Genomic DNA, 20,603 nt, shown 5'->3' on the forward strand with positions numbered 1-20,603 from the left:
CAGCCAGTTGGGAGCTCTGCCTTCTGGTCCTGCCTGTGCTGTATCACCAGAGCATTGTCCCTGTCTCTGAGACAGGTGCGTCTGCTTCCTCCTGAGGTGGTGAGAAATCCTTTCTCCAGCGGTGCATTTTAGTGGGGGATAGCAGGACAAAGTAGGACACGTGCAAATAGAAGTAGGAACTGCTGGGTATTCGAGTCAAATTGTTATGCAAAGCAGGTTGGGAATGGATTTTGCAAGCTGTGAATGTCTGACCTATGGGCTGTCAGGCATGTGTATTTCCCCAGGGTATTTTCAGTTTTACTGTTGTGACTAGCTTCATTTGTATTGTAAAGCTCTAAAAGGACAGCAGTGCTATGATTGCTTGTTCTTCATTACCTTTTTCAGTTTTTGTTTGAGACACACTCTCAAGTCCTGGCTTACAAGGGAGCCAGCACAATCAGAAGTGCAGCAAGTGAGAAATGTAGAATTTTGATATACTTTGCAAACTGCTACAAACCCACTGCTGGTATTTCTGCTGTTTCTCTGTTAAGTTCTAAACCAGTTCTGGAACATTCTCATTGGAATGTTTGATAGCTCTTTTTTATTATTTTCTGCTAGTGACTTTCTACCATCATCCATCAGAGCTTATGCCAAGAGCTCTTACAAAAACCTCACAATTTCATTAAAGGACTGGAAGGTTGTAGCTGGTTATACTTGATAAATAGTCTAGAGCATGTGATAACAGATTTTTTTTTTTTAATGCTTGGTGTCCATGTTGCTAAACTTGAAGTTGCTGCTTGAAACAGCCCTTGTGAGATGGTCTGGAATTTATAGCACTGGTGTTAGCAGCAGATATTGGAATAGAAACCAGGAGAGCTTACTCTGACCAGTAGGTAAAAAGACCTTTTTCAAAATTTTTCTTCTCAAAATTGAGGGTTTATTTTGGGTGCTTAAGGCAATATGTGCTCTGTTCTTTATGTAGACATGTGCATATATGCACTTGGGTTGTTTTGGGGTCTGGTTTTGGATTTTGAACCTTTCCCAGATAGAGCAGGTTTGTATTCAGAATTCAAGGCTGTTTTCTTTCCTCAGGAAAAGAGAGGGAGTATGGTGTAGAGCTCTCTAGGCTTCAGCACATGACCTGTTCTTCAGTTTGTGCTTCACCAATGGTGGTTTTGCTGGGACCCTGTTTAATCCTAAATTAAGCAGTGCTAAATAAAACCTCAGTGAATAACTGATTCACAAGCAAATGCCCATCCCTAGCAGTACCTGAGTGAATTAATCCACGCTGCACAACAGAAAACTGACCAAATGCTGTGTTCTTCAGGGCTTCCAAATTTGGTCTGGATTGGGTTTGAGATTAAGGAAGGATGTTTTGTCTTCTGTTTCCGTGATAACATCCTGAGCACTACAGCTTGTTATAAAAGGTGGCTGCTCCTGATCTTTAGTCTCTGTAAACTAACCCTTGGTCTGTTGGGAAAAAACAACACTCCCCTTCCTCTTTTTAAGAAATTGCTCTTGTGAGTTCCTGAGCATTCTGCTCTTCACATATTCGGGCTCTGAGAAATGACACTCACTTTTAAAACTTAAAATGTTTATTCGACTTCAATAAAATACAACAAATGACTGAATAAAGAAAGAGAACACAGAGCTGGGAGCACATGACTTTGTGCAAAATGGCTGCTCCCCCTTTTATATCCCTGGGGGTTGCATTAGGCAGCCCTGGCCCTCCCAAGGTGTGCCAGTGAACTCTTCTTTGCTGTCCATTGCTGGAGACTGTTTTCTTGGAACTTGGCTGTAGGTCAGGTGTTGCCATGCTGTGCCTCCTAGTAACAAGCCTGCCCTCCTCCCAAATGCTCCAACTACCAAGGCCATCCCATGACAACAATAGTAAAGGGGGGAGAGAAAGAGGACTATGGGGACAACAAATCACAATAACATAACTGTACATCAATACAACTTCTTTGAACATACACCTAATACTCATCTCTTAATTGTGAGGGCCAACCATCACATTACCCATCTATAACAGGGCCAAGCTGTGGAGCTTAGGCTGTGTTAACAAGCTCTTTACTGGTTTACACTCCATTTTGATCAGGCATTGGAATGAGACCATGCATTCCTTGTAGCATCAAATGTTGGAGTTCAAACATTATGAAGTTTGTCAGAATTTGTGTTCATTTAGCTACCATAAAAGTTGCTGAACATAAAAAGAATCTCACTTCTGAGAGTCCCTGCTGTTTTGGAAACACTTGGGGGTCTTTGAGATGTGGAAAGCCTAATTAGAACGTGAGCTGTAGCTACTTCAAGCTCTGTAAAGCTATTTTTATTTGAGTTGTAAAATCACTAATACTGATTTTTTTGCTTCAGGCTGCCATGCTTTTTGTTAGGAAGGTTTTCCATCAACTTTTTTGAAAATAGGATATTTGTGGTATCTACAGCTTAACCTTTTTACAGGTGGCAATAGTGGGAGGACTAATTTGAAGGGAATTCTATAGTCACTGCAGGGACATCTCTCTACCCACCACCAAAGCAAAGGCAGAACTAGCACATTTGTTACCATTTTACCTATGTGTGTTTGTGCTATTGAAAGCTTTCTGCACAGAAGGAATGCAAGACCAGTGGCAAAGTTTCTTGAACTTCATTGACTCCTTCCAGGATCTCCGTTAAACATTTTGGAGCTCATTGCAGTACACTTTAAAATACTGGGTTTTTTCTTCCCATCTTTGTGCCATGTGAACCAAAAAAGGTGAGCCACAGGGAAAGAGAATTGTTGTCTAGATTGTTTGGATTGTTTTTTTTTTTTGGTTTTTTTGGGTTTTTTTTTACTTTTTCCTATTATCCTTAATAAATAACTCTTCACAACTGAAGACTTTTGCCAGAGGGGATGTGGTAGTCCAAGACTCTGGCAAGGCCTGGGAGGCAGGGTGAGTTAGTCTGTGCTGACTTCTGTCCTTGTGGCTAGACTTGACTGTGCCTCAGCTAACATAAAGTTGCCTCAAGTATTCTTGTGTTACCTACAAAAAAAATAAAATAGGTGGTTTTGTAAAAGGTTGAATGCTAATTTCTTGCTTCAGCCTCTCTTTGGAGTTTTCCTTGTTACAACAGATTTTACTGTGCTTGCCAGCCAGTGCAACTCTGTATTTCTTGACAACTTTTAGTCAGTTCTCTTATGGATTTCAGTTTTGTATGGTGAAATATTACATGGAATTGTAGTAACAGCTTGTCTTTATGTCATGCAGTTAAAAATAACATCATTTCCTGTAATCTTACCCAGCTACTTCTCCCTATCAATCCTTTCAGAAGTTTAAGGTAATTCTGAATTTATCTGTAAATATTTATATTGCACAAACTTCCAGTGGTGAATAGTTTTGTGACTTTATTGTTGGCTTGTTGTCATGTATTTTACAACTTTGTCATGTATTTTACTTTGGAGGAGTTTCCAGGTTCTTTCAAGATGAATGGAAATAACTTAGATATAAATTCTTCACAAAGAAACTAAAGACAGCAGTTGGTAACCCAGACATCAGCCTTCTGCTTTGAAAAGCTTCAAAATTTGCTCTTCTAGACTCTGCTTCCAGCTGTTGTGGTCAAAGGCTGTGGGTGTGCATGTGCAAAGTCTGTGTGTGTGAACAGCAGCATCACTTCAGATAAGGCTTCTGACAAAAGCACTGCTGAGGAGTGGGGAGGGAAGACCCCTGGACTTCGTTGTGGTGGGGAGACTTTCTGAATTATTTCCTTCAGCGTTTGTGTTTTGTGCTCTTCTTTTGCCTTTAAAAAAAGCTGTGGGTGGAAGAAGTGTTTCTATAGTGATAATGGGAATTGGGGAGAGTGAGAATGAAAAGGGGTATCCATAACACATTATTGCATTACAGTGCAATCTACATCCATTATTTAGGTATTATATTATAATACTGGGTAGTTACGTGCAATTTAAGGAACAATCTTTTCTCTGGCTGTTTTCAGTAATATTTGCTCAGTGGTTGTTAAGCATTTCCACAGCTTTTTGTATCTACCTTGAGAGCAACTATGCACAGTCTTGAAGGATGTCCAAACGTGGTACTGTAGGTTTTGTTCTGAAAAATGTGGATCTTTTGCATTTCCTATGTGTTATCATGATAAATTGGATTTAAAGAAAAGTTTAAAATATTTCAGCAGTTATGTGTTCTTGAGTCACCCTAATTGTCCAGTGTATCTTTTTGTATTGAAAGTTTGCAGTTAAAATTAACTGTACTGCATGTGATGAGTAAATCAAGAAAAGAAAAACTGATTTGGCCTGGTCAGAGTCACTGTCATTTTGATGGGCAGATTTTCCCAGGTTTCCTTAGGATGCCATTCCTGCCTCACAGCCACCTTGGTGACACCCAGCCAGCAGCAGGAGGATTCATTTGTTCAGCCCAAAGATGAGACAGGAGCTGCATGTGACCAGACCATATCTGAATAGATTAATTTAATTATCCTGTGGTGCCATATACACTGTTATTACACTTACAATAAATTTGCAGATGTGAGAAACGACACTTCACTTCTAAAAAAATTGAAAAGTTTATTGAACTTCAACAAGGGACTGAATCAGGAAAAAGGGACAGAGGCCCACCACTCACACCCATAAAACCCTTTTATGTTGATAAGCCAACCCTTCATGCAGATGTCACTGTTCTGACCCTGCTCCTCCTCTATCCCTGATCTTGAAGTCTGCACAGTCCTTCGTGCTTCAGCCCTCACCATGGTCAGAGATCAACTTTCAACATTGCAAAACTTATGTATATAAAAAACAGATCTTAACAGAACTTCTTACATTCAACATTAGCAAGAACCAACATCATGCTATCCATTTATTACCCAGACAAAAAAAATGTTTTATATTGGGCTGTGGTGAACTTGCTTTGTTTAATCCAGTTTCCCCTTGAAGCAGTTCTTACTTGCTGGTTTATATCTAGTTTGAAATTCTCAGAGCAGAAAAGAAGACATTTTACTCTGGAATGAAAAGCAGTGTTAAGGCACCTCTGCTTTAACACCTTCTCTGAGGGTGAGAATCATTCTCCCAGGTGCTGTCCCCTCTTGGCACAAGTAATTTCCAGACTTAGAAATTCAGTTGCAGAATTGCTCTCTTTGCAACATTTGTTCACTTAATAAATTGTAATTCCTGCCCTAGTTTGAGTGTCATGAGTGCTTTCCTTGGATTCTTCAGACTTTGGGAATGGTTTTAATATACTGCATTGTTTTATTTGTGGCATTGTCAGTGTGACTTTGTGGAGGAGAAAAACTTCATTGGCAATTAACAGGTGCTACTGCAGCAGTTGTGTTACACTTTCTGTTTCAATTAACACAGCAAGAGTCCCAAAACCTTGGAGTTCAGGGAAAAGTGGAGCTTCAGCCAAAATTCAGAGCCCTCTCTAAGTACATTTTTAGCGTTTGTCTCTCCAAAACCAAAGCATGCTGATTAATTTGACTAAATTCACAGCACGTGATATTCGAGGCACTATTTAGTTTCATATTTGCTTATGGGTGTCTGCTTGAGAACTGAGCCACATCTGCGTGTTATGCTCCAATTTAGTGCTTGTGTTTTCCTGAAGGTGATTTGGTTTTGAGAGTTTTGAGACTGGTGTGCATTCCCAAGGGTCGTGCTTGGAAATACTCACTAGGTATGGAATTGAACATGGCTGGGGATGGTTGCTGTGTGTGAGCTGTTCCAGCTGAAATTTGGGAACTGCATAGCCACACAAGTCTTGTGTGGTGCCTCTTGTGCATTTCCATGGGAACAGATGGGCTTTTGTTGATAAGAGCTGTTATCAAACTGGGAAACTGCCGGGCCAAGTTGAGCCACTCTTACTGTAAAACAGGGCTGCCTGCAGGCTGAGGACATCACATGGCAGCGTGGCTTCAAATGGAGGGGACAAAAACACCCTTCCTCCTCTCAGGCACACATGCCCAGTGTGAGGAGTCACTCTGGCATAGACCTGACTGGATTTATGGCAGCCATGGGATTGGGATGCTTTAGGTTTTGACCTACCCAAAGAGCAGCTGTTTTGAAGAATTGATCTAAAAAAATGCTTCAGATTTTTTGCAGACCTTGAAGGCTGTCCAGTTGTTTGGAGCAGCAAATCTTTAAAGTCTCATTTTGTTACTTATTTTATCTGTGTTTTCATTTTGTACTTGGCAAATTATTCAAAGCAAAATCCAGTGATTCATGTGGTACTTAGGTTAAATTTTGTAGCTTTGGTAAGTCCAGTAAATCTTATTGTAGTTCAGTTAAGAATCATTGTTTTTCTTAGAGGCATAGCCCTGTGTTTTAATACCCAGATAAATTTTAATATTATTTATTATCTGGAAGTCTCTTGGGGGTATAGAATAGATGCATTTACTGGGTGCTTTTCGTAAGATATTTGGTGGTAAAATGGTTTAATTACTTAAAGTCACTTCTTTAATTTCAGGGCATTTATGATTTAAAGTAAGAGAGCAGTGTCAGATGTAAACATCGAAGACAGATACATCAATGCACAAGATTCCTTTGTCTGTTCCTGACTTGCTTTTTAGTTACATTTTAGCTATTTTAGTTACTAAAGGATGTTAGTGGCGTTGATTTTGTTTTGTTTTTTTTTTTGAAAGCTGAAATTTTACAGAACTATTCTGCAGTTTTCATGATAACTTCATAGGAACTTGAAGTAACTTCTTGAAGGAACTTGAAGGAACCTGAATGAACTTCTGGCTGGACCAGAATTCCAGCCTTGTGCATGTGACTGCAAAGTTGTCCTGAATTTAAGGCACTTCAGTACAAGTCAGTTTTGCTTGGCTAAGCATTGGGAGCAGCTCCAGGGGTGCCTGACACTGTCAGAAGAAATGGTTTTGTAGATCTGTGTTGTGGAGATGACTCCTGCTGAAATGACACGGGAACGTGGAGCTTTGGAAAGAAAACAGTGTGTTCTGTTCTCTCTGGAAGAGCCAGAAAAGGGAACCCAGGAGTGTTCCCAGGGTGAGCGTGTGTGTATGAGCTCTCCGGTCCCTAACACCGGGCAGGGATCCTTGGCTGCCTGCCAGCGTGTGAATGGAGCTGTGACAGCTCGTTAAAATGATCCTAGAAAGGACAACGGGCTGAGAAGATAAAGGCAGCCTGGGTGTGAGGCAGGAAGAGGTCTTGGGAGCAAACAAAGCCACTGAGGAGGGAGCTGTGGAGGGCTCATCGCTACAGCAGAAGTGCCCTGAACATGCTGGACGTGCAGATGTGTAGGCAGTTACCTTATCCTGCCTTTAATCAGTTACTTTTTACTCTGGTCACAAAGCTTTAATGCATCCCTCAGCACTGCTCCCTCGCTGGCATTTGGCTTCAGGCCAGCCATTAATGAGTACCCCAAGCCCGATGTGATTTGGCTCCTCCAAATCTATTAGCATATCTTCAGAGCAAGATAAAACTCATTAAAATAATTTACATTTGGGCATTAGAATTTCTGATAATTTTTTCATACCTACTGCCAAACCCCCAAAACGGTGGCACTGTCCTTCATGTGGAACTACAATTTACCCATTCTTTCTGAAAGAGAGAACGCACTGACAGATGCCTTAACTGCTCTCTGATGGTGATGAAATGAGTCCATAGCACATGAACTTAGCAAAGCTCTTAGGGGATATTTCTGATAAAGGAATGCACACCATTGTGTAAGATTTGGTTTATTAGAAATCATATTTTAATATGTTGTGGTTGAGTTGTGTTCTGTTGTGCAGGACTCTAGTGAAGGCAGCTTGAGCTACAGAACAGCCCTAAATTACTGATTCTTGGAAGCTGTGTGCTGAAATCTTTACATGAGTTAGAGATCTGGGCTTCGGCTCATACCCTCCCTGGTCTCTGCACAGTTCACTTTTTTACACACCTGTTTTTGATCTCTGTCGTCCCTGTTCAATATCCCAGAACTCTTGCTGGTGTCTCTCCCTTATTTCATGTTGAAGAGGAATCAGTCCCTGCCCAGGTCACCGGGCTCCAAGGCAGTCCAGCAGACATCAGCTGCTCCAGGGCAGCTCTCCATGTGTGAGCTCTTACCTCAGAGCCTGTAACAGAGCCACGCTTGAACTGCTCATGACCTGTGCTCAGATTATCCCAGTTAAATGACTGAGCTCTGCTGTGCATGCTGGACCAGTGCTTGCAAATAAATGCATGGAAGCCCAGAGTAGCAACAACACAAAAGATAGCTTGAATGTTTCATCCACATCTAAGTACTTGGGATCTTTTAAGTGTTAAAACATCTTCAGCTGAAAATATCCTGAAATGGGCCATAAATACCTAAGTTCTGTAGATGTGGCCCTGCTGCTGTGCTAGTTCCCCAGTGGAAGCGCTGGCACTCAGGAATGTACATCCCATCAGCCTCTTCCCTTGGGAGTTAAGGAACACTCAAGTAGCTATTACCCACTGTAATTCGCTGAGGAACTTCACATTTTGCTCTCTTTCTTTTGCCACATTTCATTTCAGTATGTTTTTTGAGGTTTTTCTCTGTCACACATAGCAGTCAGCAGTGAGGCACATTTAGGGTGTTGGTGTGTCACATTTTCAGAAAGCAGCAAGCACTGATCTTTAGAGTTTAATTTTCTGAAGCATTCCCATCAAGTGTAAGAATAAGACATGCACTTGCAAAATCTTGTCTGCTTTAACTTTTTTTTTTTTTAATTTCCTCTCACCACCCTTGAAATAAAGAAACATAATGACATAGCAAAAGAGTTAGTTTGAGGGTTTGGTGGATATCTTCACCATAATTGTGTATGTCATATGTGAGCTCTGGATGTGCATTTATATTTCTTTCTCTTTGCATTTCCTCATCTTCCTGCATTCAGGCAATGCTAATCATGTGATAGTTTTGTGACTTGAGGCTTTTTTATTTTTTTAACTCAGATCTAGCTTTTTGTTAGGTCCTTCTGAGAAAGCTGAGAAGAAATGAAAGTGCTCGAGGAAAAGTAGTGTTGTGGTATTAAATCTTTTTAAAGGGAAGGGTGCAGGTTCTCTGAGGTGTTTACTTCCAACAAAAAAAATCATCTTGAGGAGAGGTGGTTTCAGACGATAGCATGGTTTCACTTACAAAAACATAATAGAATAGTGGAGGGACCAATTACAGTGAGTGCACCAGGCTCGCCTATTGCACTCTACCAGTTGACAGAAATTCAATGAAAAATAAAGCATTAAAGTTTTTAGAGCAAGTACACTTTGAAATATCAATTTGTGCTTTTTAAAACTACCTTTCCATGTGGCTCCTCTCTTGTGACCCCTGATCTTTCATTCATGTTTAAAATTACAGCAAGAAAAACATCCGCTTAAAAAATAAAAAGAAGGAACTTTTGTTCATCTGCATTTGCTATTTGAATGTGCTTAATTTTATTAATGTAAAAACTTCTCAATATAAATGAAGAATAACTGGGTACCTTCATCAGTCTTGCTTGTATCTCAAGCTTAATTTTTGTTTGCTTGCTTCCTTCAGGTTTTGAATGAAGAATGTGATCAGAATTGGTACAAGGCAGAACTCAATGGAAAAGATGGCTTCATTCCCAAGAACTACATAGAAATGAAACCCCATCCGTAAGTAGAGCTGTGGGGATAGGCTCCCTTGGTCTTACTCTGGGCATCCTCACAAACAGAAGGATGGTTTTCTGCTAGAATTTTACCAGATCTACTCAAATGTATGGACAGATAAAGGATGGCTGGTGAGTTGTGTGTCTCTGGCTGTAGTGTTTGTTTTAACTCCTTTCACAGCAGCTGCATAGCAGGGTGTTGTGGGAGGCTTTTCTGGTGCTTGCTGTGGTGTCTTGTAGGGTCATACAAGCAGCCTTGGGGTTAGCAGCTATAAAATAGCAGAAAACCCTTTAGTAGAGAGTTGTCACTACCACTGCCCCAGGAAAAGTGTCTGGTCTTGTGATGATTCTCAATTTTACTGAGCAGCTAAGAGTAAAAATCGTGGCATTTACAGCTCTGCAAAAGGTGATGGGTATTTGGGGCTGAACTTGCAGTGTGTCTGTCACATCTGAGTACAGAATTGCAGAACTGTTAAGGTTGGACAAGACCTGTGACAGTCATCTGGTCCTCACAAAACAGGCTGACCTCAAAGTGCTGTTACACAAGGATTGTTGCCTTGAGCTGCTGCTCCAGAGAGCTGTGTTTGAGTAACTGCTTTGAACCTTTCCCCCTAGGTGTAATGAAGCCAGCATATGAAAACTTTAGCATTTCATGATTGAGTACTTTCTTTGTGTCAGTTCATGTGTTTCTGCTGTCTTCTGCTAAACTTTGGTTCTGCTGACCTTTGAGATCCTGCAACATCTGAACAAGAACAGCAAGCTCTGGGTGACAGATGCAAAGGAAGGTTTAGGAGGGAGAAGCAAAACCTGTAATCAGGAGTTTTACAAGGAGCTACAGTGTTTCATTTGCTCACAAAAACTGATGATTTATGTATGTAAGTGTTGACTGTCATTATATAATGAAGATATTGCAGTTAAATGCAATCAAGAATTATTTTTCTAAGGGCCCTTTTGAAATAGCAGAAGGAAGTTTCTGAGGGCCTGGCCCCAAGAAGGAAGAAGAGGTGTCATACTTGAGAACAGCCAAGTGGGAAGTGAAGCAAGGACACACAAGAAAATTCTGAAATTGTTTAAAGCCTTGTTTTCTGTTGTAACATGTCTGATTTACCCTGATTGGACCAGTCCACTGGGGATCATAAATCCACATTGCAATTTCTCTCACATTGATTTGGTGCTTGTACCTTGTCGTGACAATTTTCCAGGTATTTGAGTTGTCCTGCGGTGATGTCTCCTGATGATCAGTTTATTCTGTGATACTCCATGGTGTTTTGTTTTAGAGGAATAGAGCAGTCCGTTTTTAATTTTTATTTAATATCAAAAAGGAATGAACAATATTTGAGCCTGCAGTTGGGTGAATTTGGTAGTGGTTTTTGAGCATAGTTATTTTGATCTTATCTGAAGATGTTTTCAACTACTGATGGCATCTGGATGGAGGCAGTGCCATGTGTCAGCAATGCTGGGAGTGTTAACTACTGCATTTTAACAACCCTGGGAAATTATGCAGAAGTTTTTATAGCGTAATGTTGGCTGAGCTGTAGTGCAGAGCTCTCTAGTCATACAGGTCATACAAAAAGCAAACTGCATGCAGCTGAGCAGTGAGAATGTCCCTTTACTCAGACTAATATCAAATAGTTTTCAAGAGGTTTTAGGAAGAAAGTAACTGAATATGGATTTAAATCCTGTCATAGGATCTAAGACTTAAATCTTCCAACTGCACAGCTGGCATTAAATGCCATGTTGCTTGTATTTTGCAGATCTTACAGATCACTTTGTAACTACCAGCAAATGAAGCTGAAAGGAAAATGTGACGCCTCTCAGTGAGCAGACTTATCTGGGGATTAATTTTTATTGCCACCTCAATTAACAAAGCAAAGACTGAGCAGAAATAGGCGGGACAGAGAAGAGCTACTGGAAGCTCTGGGCAGGGAAGTTACTGTGAAGGCACAGCAACAGCTTGCTCTTGAAGGGGGCAGGGGAAGACTTTGCTGTTTATGAAACAACCATGGATCTGATCCAAGCTGTCTCAGGTCTCCGTGTTTGTTATCAGCTTGTCCTGGGGATATTGCTGAAGTCTCACTTTGCAGTGTTGTAATTTCTGTGGAGGAACCTGGCCAAGTGCAATGATTGTGCCAAGTGAAGCCGAGAGAATTGCCAAATTGCCGATTGAGGGGAGTCTGGAAGCGATGAGAAGCTGTGCTGTACAGTCAGTGCAGCTCCCTCTGGCTGTGCAGCAGCAGCAGGAATGTCTGCATTTGGTTCTGCAGTGCTGACAGGATGAGTTTCACCTGCATTACAGACCTTGTTGGAGTCAAGCCTTATCAGGCTTAGCCCTTCAGAAGAAAAATTGTGGGAATGTCATTGTCACTTCGCCTAACTCTCCACAAGTGATTTTTGACATGTTTTGATGTTTGTTAATTTTTTCAGACATTCTGTAGCAAAGATATGTGCAGAACACTTCTGCTGCTTCACAGCTGTGTTCTTAAGTAGACAGTAGTCCTGCGAAAATTACTTTGTTTCATCTCCAGGGTTTTCTTTTCATTTAATTCCGGTTATCTTACTCTGGCTAATGTGGTAGTAAAGCTATAAAGCTGCAAGGAAGCTCAAGAATTGTGGAAGATTTTTAGTCTTTCTATTTGAAGTGTGTTAGAAGCAGCTGACAGAAAACTTGCATAGTTTGGCATTGTCACTTCGGAAGTGTTACTTCTTTTGAAAGTATACTACACTTCTACTTTGTAGTGATTCAGTAAAATTTAGGGGGAAAACAGACTGTTGAGGCTTCAGGAAAGATTCTATTAAGGTCTTTCAGGCTTTCCTTCTTACTTTATAGAGAAAGATGAAGTTGTTTTTTGTTTGTGTTTAAGATGAGACTTTGTTACATGAATAATTGAGAATTAATTGAGAACTAAACAGAATTAAGACACTTTGTAAACAAGAAATATGGCAAGATGTCTAGAATCATAATATAAAGCTTGCTTCAAACAGCATTTGGCAGAGAGAAAATTCAGGACTTCCTTGTCTTTCTGACAGTAATGCCAAGAGCCCAGGAAATTAAATACTACCTTTGAATTCTGAAGGAGTTTCACTTAATAGTTTCTCTTGGTTGATTTTTGTGGGCAGCAAAGTGCTGAGAGGGGCAGGTGGGTGTCCCATGGTGGTCTGCCACCACCTTACCTCAGGTACCAAGAAGCAGCACAGGTGCTAAACCACCCAGAATATACGAAATGCCATGATGTTCTTGATCACTGGAAATGGGATGGTTGAGGGAGGAAGCTTTCCCTTTTCATTCCAGAGGATAAAAAGGATACAACAACAGTTTCACGCAAGTAAAGTGTGTTTGGTAACCAAGTAATGAGTCCTTCCTCAGCTCTAGAGGTAATTTCCCCTTAGAGAGAAAGATCTGGTGACTTTTTGACGTCACAAGAGCTCCAGCTTCTCTTGAGAATGACTGTTTCAGGAAGGATTCTGCAACTCCTGCCTTGTTGCTGCAGCAAAACCTTCACTGCAGACAGTGGGCTGTGTGAGTGGAGCTCTTGTTAATGAAGTACTTTCCTCTAAGGTCAGTCATCTGCATGGGTGTGGGTGTGATAAGTGCTGCTGTCCTGTGTGATCTGTTCCTCAGAGCTGAAAGCACTGCTTTTTAGTTGTGAAGATGCTTCTGCTTTTCTCATGCCATGTGACCTAGCACTTATCCCTTCTTTGCTTTTAATCTTGGATTAGTCTGGAAATGCAAATATAAATGGGGGCAAGGATCCCATGACCAGGCTGTTGGTCAGTGCTGATGATCTGGTGGCCTGAGGTAGGTTCAGCCTTGGTATCATGGTCAGCCTGTGGCTGGTGAGAATTTTGGATGTGGTTCACATGAGGCAACTACTTCATGTGACTCCTCCTGTGAAAGCTGCTGGATTGTTCTGCCTGTGGGAGAAAGCAAGAAAAGAGGCTCCTGAAACACGTGTCATCAGCATCTTTTCTGGAGTGAAATCCATGCCTAGCTCAGCACTCTGCAGTGGAGCAGAGAGACCTTGAAGAAACTTTTCTCACTTGGGCTGTGTGTAACTGCAGTCCTGGCACCTGCCCCAGCTTTCTGACAGATGATGCTTGTCTTGGACCATAGGGCTCTGGTAGGGCTCAGAGACTGGACTGTGGGCTGCAGGAGCAAACAGCTGCTGGATGAAGATATTGATTCTCTTTACTGAAGTAGATGTGTCTTACCACGTGATCTGGAAGAGACAAGAAAGTGATTTAATTACAAAGTGCACTTTCCACGTGTGCAGTATGGGGTGGTGCATAGACAAGTTCTTGTTTCCAGAGCTGTGGTGCTTCTTGTTCTTCCATGAACGGATTCAAATTCTTGACTTTTCCTATTGTTTTCTTTTCCTCCCCATACAGGTGGTTTTTTGGAAAGATTCCCCGAGCGAAGGCTGAAGAAATGCTGGGCAAACAGCGACATGATGGTGCCTTCCTCATCAGGGAGAGTGAGAGTGCTCCTGGGGACTTCTCCCTCTCAGTCAAGTAAGTCATGCCCAGGAGCAAGTGTGTGCTAAACAGGCATCTGCTGCTCCTTTGGACTGTTGAGTACAGGGCAGATGATTTTCAATGCTGAGGAGCAGGAATAATCTCACAGATGCCTTACAGCATTCCTGTTCTAGTGACATTTATTCCCTCTCTAATAGAACAAACATCTTTGCTCTGGTTTGCAGTGAGCCCACAGGACTGGCCTGGTGGCACATGGCTCACACAGGCCCAGGCACTGTCTGGTGCCTTCTTCGTGGATCACTTCCTCCTCTGGTGCCACAAAGCACCCAGTGTGAACAACCTTCCATCCTCCTTCATTCCTCCTCTGCAGTGCAAGTTATTACTTTATCTTCCCTCTGTGTAGTACATTTGCAAATACGTTTTTCTCTGCTTGGCACATGCTTTGGTGATATTCCCATTGGCTAGCACTGGGACATGGAGCTGTGAAACCAGAGGTCCATTTGAGCTCTCACAAGTATATTCCACATTGGTTAGGAAGAAATTGTTCTCTGTGAGGGTGATGAGGCCATGACACGGGTTGCCCAGAGAAGATGTGCCTGCCCCATCCCTGGAAATGCTAAATGCCAGGTTGGACAGGGCTTGGAGCAGCCTGGTCTAGTGGAAGGTGCCCCCGCCCAAGGGAGGAGGGTTGGAATTATGTGGTCCTTACGTGATTCCCAGCACAAGCAATTCTGTGGTTCTCTGATCTGAAGTCACTCAAATAGAGGTATTAGAAACTTGAGAAGATCTGTGAAGTAATTTAATGAAGGATGGGGGTGGGAGGGAATATGTCCTCAGCAGTTGATTTTGACTTTTTTTAGGTTTTTTAATTTATTTTCTTTAATCTTCCCCTTTTCTACCATAAATAAACAAGATTTTCTTTAGAATCCTTACAACATTTTTATTATTCATGCACAATTCCAGCTGGCTCTGTTTTCTGTGGCAGTCATGATCTGCCTCAACAACATTTGTTTCTTTTTTTTTCTGGTCATCTTTGGTCTGTAACCAAATTTTTGTCCTTCTGTACAGCAGCACTGAGTCATGCCAGCAAACGGGATTAAAGCCACTGATTTTAGAGATGTTTATATTTCTGTCTTGGATAGAGTCATCTGGGCTGGAGCATTAGATATGAATGGAAGCTTCAATTGCAGAAAGTGCATTCCTTTAAGAAACAGAAAGTTACAATGGCATAGCTGGGCCAGCCTGTTCAGCCTGGTGTTGCCACCTGGTGGTAATGTCTTAGTTGGGTGGTTTTCCCTGTGTGTGTAACAGTGATCTGTAGGATTTGAAATGGTGAGAAGCTCACAGGCTGAGGAAGGCAGAGCAGAGGCAGCACCCAGGAGCTGTTTCTAGGCAGTGTCTGCTTTCCCCACTGGTAGGAGCCAGGCATGCCAAAGGGTAGCAGTTTCTTCTGTTTTCAGTGTTTTAGGCTGAAGTAAAAATACCAATGTGCCATTCATCTGGAAGATCCCAGTGGACCTCTCCAGAGTTCCTCTTTATTCAGATTAAATCATTGGAAATGCAGCTTCAACTGAAGGCTATCATTTGTTAGAAAAAATTGTTAGCACAAAATTGAAGTGGCTGGTTTATGTGTGCCACATCATCTTTGAACACTTTGGGAGTTGAGGGTTTTGGTTTTTTTTCTGTTACATTTTGTTTTGGGTTTTTTTTTAAAAGACCAGAGAGGTCCTTTTGTTTCATAAGAGAGCCCTTTGCACAAGTCCATTCTAGTTGCCAAAGGAGCCAATCCTGCCCTCCTTGTGGCAGTGTTTTCCCAGGAATTTGCCTGTAATGGGATTGGTGCTTATGCACTGCTTGGTTGCACATACCCAGTGGTGCTGTGGGAAGGAGGGACTGGGTCTGTCAGAAGCAGAGGACCATGGCAAGAGTAGCACAGACTGAAAGTGTCTCGAGTCAGTTGTGAAACTGCTGGGTGTGAAGAGCACAAAGTGCTTGTGCTGTTTGACTGGCAGTCCTGTGTTTGGGGATGTGAAGTGGAAAGCACCAGGGTGCAGCTGTGTTACTGTGACCTTGCAAAGTCCCTGGCATTTGTCCTTGGGATTCTGCACCACCTTCAGCAACACAGGTGACAGCATATATACATACATCAAGAAGTACATGTGATACCAGCTATGGGATTGCATCTATGTTATCAGTGTTAATGACATGTGCCCTGAAGGACCTTTTTGTTCCAAACTGTGTGCTGATGATCCCAAAAGGAGTTCTCAGTGGCTAATGATGTGCTCTTTTATGTTCTTCATTCTTCCCACACAGGTTCGGAAATGATGTGCAGCACTTCAAGGTGCTTAGAGATGGGGCTGGCAAGTATTTCCTTTGGGTGGTGAAGTTCAATTCTTTGAACGAGCTGGTAGATTATCACAGATCCACATCTGTCTCCAGGAACCAGCAAATATTTCTCCGGGACATTGAGCAGGTGCCACAGGTAAGAGAAGTGTCCCTGTAGAGTGCCCTGCTCAGTCTATTGCAACCATAGTATGAAGTGGGATTGCATTTTAGAGTGAGAAAGAAGCTTATTGATTTTTTTTTTACCTGTAGAAGTGTATCTTTAGATCCTGCAGTCAGAATTTTACTGGTAAATAAGATGCATTCTTGTGCAAAGCCTACCTGCACTCCTGCTCTCCCTGGAGTTGAGGCAAAATTATTGTTGCTGCTTGAGCCTTTGACTTGTAATGTTTATGGATTCTGTTGCAGGAAGATCACCAGATTCCTGTGAGTTAAAAATGGATTTGCTCCTGTTATAGGGCACAGTAAGGAAGGATGGGGAAGTGCAGCCCTTAGGCTTTGATACTGGGCTTTCCTGAGGTGGTGGTTACAGCATATGGAGGAGCATCTCTGGTTTGGATCTAGCCAGTGTGAAGAGAATCCAAAAACTGTTGTGAAATGCCAGCAGAGCAGCTTGTATATCTCCAACTCTTTATTTTGTTCAGTTTCCCAGGTCAATCAGAATGTTACTCTGTTACAGAGTGTTTCATGTAACTGCATGTTTTGTCAGTTCTGAGTAAATCCTTTTGCTGCCTTGTACAGCATTCGGGTTCTAGCCTGAAGGCAAGGGGTGTGGAATTTGTTCAGCTGTCCAGGTGCCACAGGCAACTTTGTCACAGTTTGTCTGAACTTAACCCGTGGTTCTGCAATGCCAGGTCAGGGATAAACAGAGGGTGAGAAAACAGCTGGCTGAAAAGGACAAGCATGAAAAGACCTTCCTGGCCTCATGATTTTAAGATTGCAAATGTATTTTAAATGGACTGTTAGCTTTTCCATCAGAAAGGAAGTCTTGCTGACCAGGCAAAATATTCTGTGACAGAGGAGTTAAGAAGTAGATGTAAAATGTCAGCATCCAGTTTTTAGAGGGACCATTGTGTAGATCAATAATATTTTTGCCGTCAATTATGAAAACAGGACAAGTAAACAGCAATATTATTGTATTGCAATAGAACACAGATTTGCAGAGTGAAAAATACTAGAAAAAACCATCCAAATCATCTCCTGTATTTCAGCTCTTTCACAGAAACTTCACCTTTTCCTCAGGTGTTCTGTGGCCTGTCTGTTGCTGGTTTAGCACTTTGTTGCAGCTGTTGGGAGCTGGCTTGCAGGGGAAGGGGGCAGCCCAAATGTTTATTGCTGATCTGTGCTGTAAGACAGCTCCTGCCTTCAGGAGCAGGTGCCTGGAGTGCTGTGGGTGATTCTCACTGTATCTTTCTCCTTCCTCTTTCAGCAACCAACATACGTTCAGGCCCTGTTTGATTTTGATCCTCAAGAGGAAGGAGAGCTGGGCTTCCATCGTGGAGACTTTATCCAAGTCCTTGACAATTCTGACCCCAACTGGTGGAAGGGAGCGTGCCGTGGACAGACGGGCATGTTCCCACGCAACTACGTGACCCCGGTGAACCGGAACATCTAGAGATAAATATTAGAGATTATTTAAGGAAACCAGAGAAACAGTAAATACACATACAGAGCCTAACTGCAGCCAGTGACCTAAAAATCACACGGCGCTAAAACCGGAGTCACCTTTCACCGTGAGGTGTTCCTCCTTCCCTCAGTACGGAACTTCAGGGGCAGGGGGAAGGGTTCAACTTACACACCAAAACTTATCTTAAAGGAAAAAAAAATGGAAAATAGAAAAAGGAGAGAGAGAGAGAAAAAAAAAAATGAAAATAACAAATTTCCTCAGCTGCTCCTGGGTTATCCCCTTTTATTCACTCTTGTTGCGATTGAGTGTTTTAAGGTCATTTAAGGTCTCACCACCACAACTCTTCTTGTTTCCCCCTCCTCCTGTCCATCAGTGCATGAAGTTTTAATGCCATATAAAGTCCTAGCCATGCAGTTAAAGGAAAAGGGAGAAACTCTGCTGGTATTTTCTCTCTCTGAAAGCGGTCTTCATTTGACATGAAGGGACATGAGAGAAGAATCAAATCCACAGTCCTGCCTTTAAAAAAAAACAAAAATCATCAGTTTCTGCTTTTGCCTTCAACATTCAGCATTTCTTGCCTGGGAAAGATGAGGTGTTAATCTAATTTTTATTGTCTCTTCTCCTTTGGCACTTTCTTCTGAAGCTCAGCAGCTTCCAAACAGAGAAAAGGAGAAGAGCTGTGTGGCTTTTTGTTCTGTTTTTTTACATTTGAGTCACAGAGCTGCTTTGAGAAACTCCAACGTACAACTGAAGTCTATTAATGCTGTGCTGACAGCTTTTTTGTTTTTTCTTAAAGGTGTACGGTTGAGCACATTCTGTAATTTTTTCCATAGTGCCTTCCCCTTATTTTCTTTTTTATTATTTTTTAAGTTAAAAGGACAGTCCAGAGCTTTTCAGAGGGTTTTTTTTTCTGCCTATTTGTAAATAAATACTTGGGGGGAAGGGGGCAAAGGAGAGTGGTTTTATCAATGGACACTTGAGAAAAATCTACAAACAGAGATGGAGCTTTAATCTTCAGATTTGTCTTACTGTTCAACTTCCCTTATTCCAAGGAAAATTAAATCAAGGCATTCAAGTGGCAACTTAGGCTGCTCAGAGGTGGAGAGCTGCAACCAGGAGCCTCAAAAAAAGTAAGAGAAAGGGGAAAGTTATGAGGGAAAATGAGGAAGAATATTTTGGGGAGGGAGGGTTAAGGGGGAATTTGAGAAATAATAGCCCTGAGATGTCCTACAAAATGTACATTCCTTTGGTGGAAAACTTCATAACGCAGAGAAACCTCAAGAAAATAGTGCTTGAAAAAAAAATGTTATGCTCTTAGTGAATGTTTCTACGTGATGCATGTGATCAGCCTGTCTCCTCGGCCTGGATAGGCAGTATTTGCAGTCATGTTGCTCTTGAGAAGTGGAGTTGGCATCCCTGTTCTCCAGTCTCTCCTCCCTCCTCAGGTCAGTGTTCCTGTTGAAGTAGCTCCCCGCCCGCTCCTGTTCACAGCAGGCTGTGTGTGACTGTTCTCCCCACCCTGCACCCCCGGGGCGTTTCTTTGCTCCTCACCAGAGCAGTGTGACATTAAATTGGACAGAAGGAAAGCAATCAGCCCGCAGAGCTCTCTGTGCCAATCTTCAGTTGTGTTGTTTTTCCCTTGGTGGCCGTTTGGCTGGATCCCTTCACCCCAGCAGCACATCCCAACCTGTAGCGGAGATCTCCTCCCACCCTGCCTCAGCACCGGCAATCTTTTGTTGGAGGGTGCCTTTTTTTGTAGTAAGTGTTACAAAAAGTTTTACTCCTGAAATGGACTCTGCCTTACACTTTGATTTTCCATCAAATGAAAGAGAGAGCTACCCTGTAGAGTATTACTTTTTCCCCCTCTCCTTGCTAGCTGTCACTTACTTTCTTCCCACTTTGTAAAGTGATTGGAAAAGAATCTATGGCATTCTACACCTGGACCATTTGATTGTTTCCTTATTTTGGAATTGGTGTATATCATGCAGCCTTGCAGACATATGTCTTGTGTGTGTATATATATTAAAAAAAAAAATCCGTGTTTAAATAAAAAAAGGCCTATGTACTTAATCCTTTAACTCTGCAGCAGCATTTGGTAGATAGTAATTAACTGTGAATAATAAATATACATTGAATTCTTCACTTGAGCATCTGTCCGTTATTTCAGTTAACTGCCCAGGCTATGACTGAGCTTGCATTTCAGACACATCTGGAGCCTTGTGCTAAAAGGGGGAGGCAGGTGTTGGGCTGGTGTAAGCACAGCAGCCAGGCTCAGGCTGTTGTGGCTTTGGCTGTGCTCCATCAGGGCTCTGCAGATTGTTTTCACTTCTGTTACCTAAACAAGAATGGCTCTGTTGGGTTAACAAGGTGTGTGGGCAGCTCTGTGCAGCTTCTCCCCAGCCTTCACTAATGGTCAGAAAGTACCTGTGAGCATGAATGTTGTAGTCAGTTTTAACATGCAATAGGAAAAGGCCTACATAGGAGTTTTGAGTGGTTTTTTAACAGTTGCTCTTAGTTACTATGCTCAAATACTGATGTTGTCAAGGTGGCAATGCCTGGATATTCCTATGATTAGTTCTTTATTTTTTTTTTTGTGCCAGAAGTCAGAATAGAAAATTCATGGTGTGGCTTGAAG

General features: G+C 42.0%; 1 protein-coding gene across 1 annotated transcript in view; it reads left to right on the forward strand.

The window, feature by feature from the left end:
* The window catches only part of GRB2 (growth factor receptor bound protein 2), a 50,489-nt gene extending 30,381 nt beyond the window's left edge, over positions 1 to 20,108 (forward strand). Inside the window, exons 3-6 of the mRNA XM_062506054.1 lie at positions 9,435 to 9,532; positions 13,912 to 14,034; positions 16,312 to 16,480; positions 17,771 to 20,108. Of these exons, the coding sequence (XP_062362038.1) occupies positions 9,435 to 9,532; positions 13,912 to 14,034; positions 16,312 to 16,480; positions 17,771 to 17,956 (576 nt within the window). The 3' untranslated portion in view covers positions 17,957 to 20,108. The remainder of the gene's footprint in view (positions 1 to 9,434; positions 9,533 to 13,911; positions 14,035 to 16,311; positions 16,481 to 17,770) is intronic.
* The last annotated feature ends 495 nt before the right edge of the window (positions 20,109 to 20,603 follow it).

Source organism: Cinclus cinclus, chromosome 20 (genome assembly GCF_963662255.1).
Source record: "Cinclus cinclus chromosome 20, bCinCin1.1, whole genome shotgun sequence".
Classification (NCBI taxonomy): Eukaryota; Metazoa; Chordata; class Aves; order Passeriformes; family Cinclidae; genus Cinclus; species Cinclus cinclus.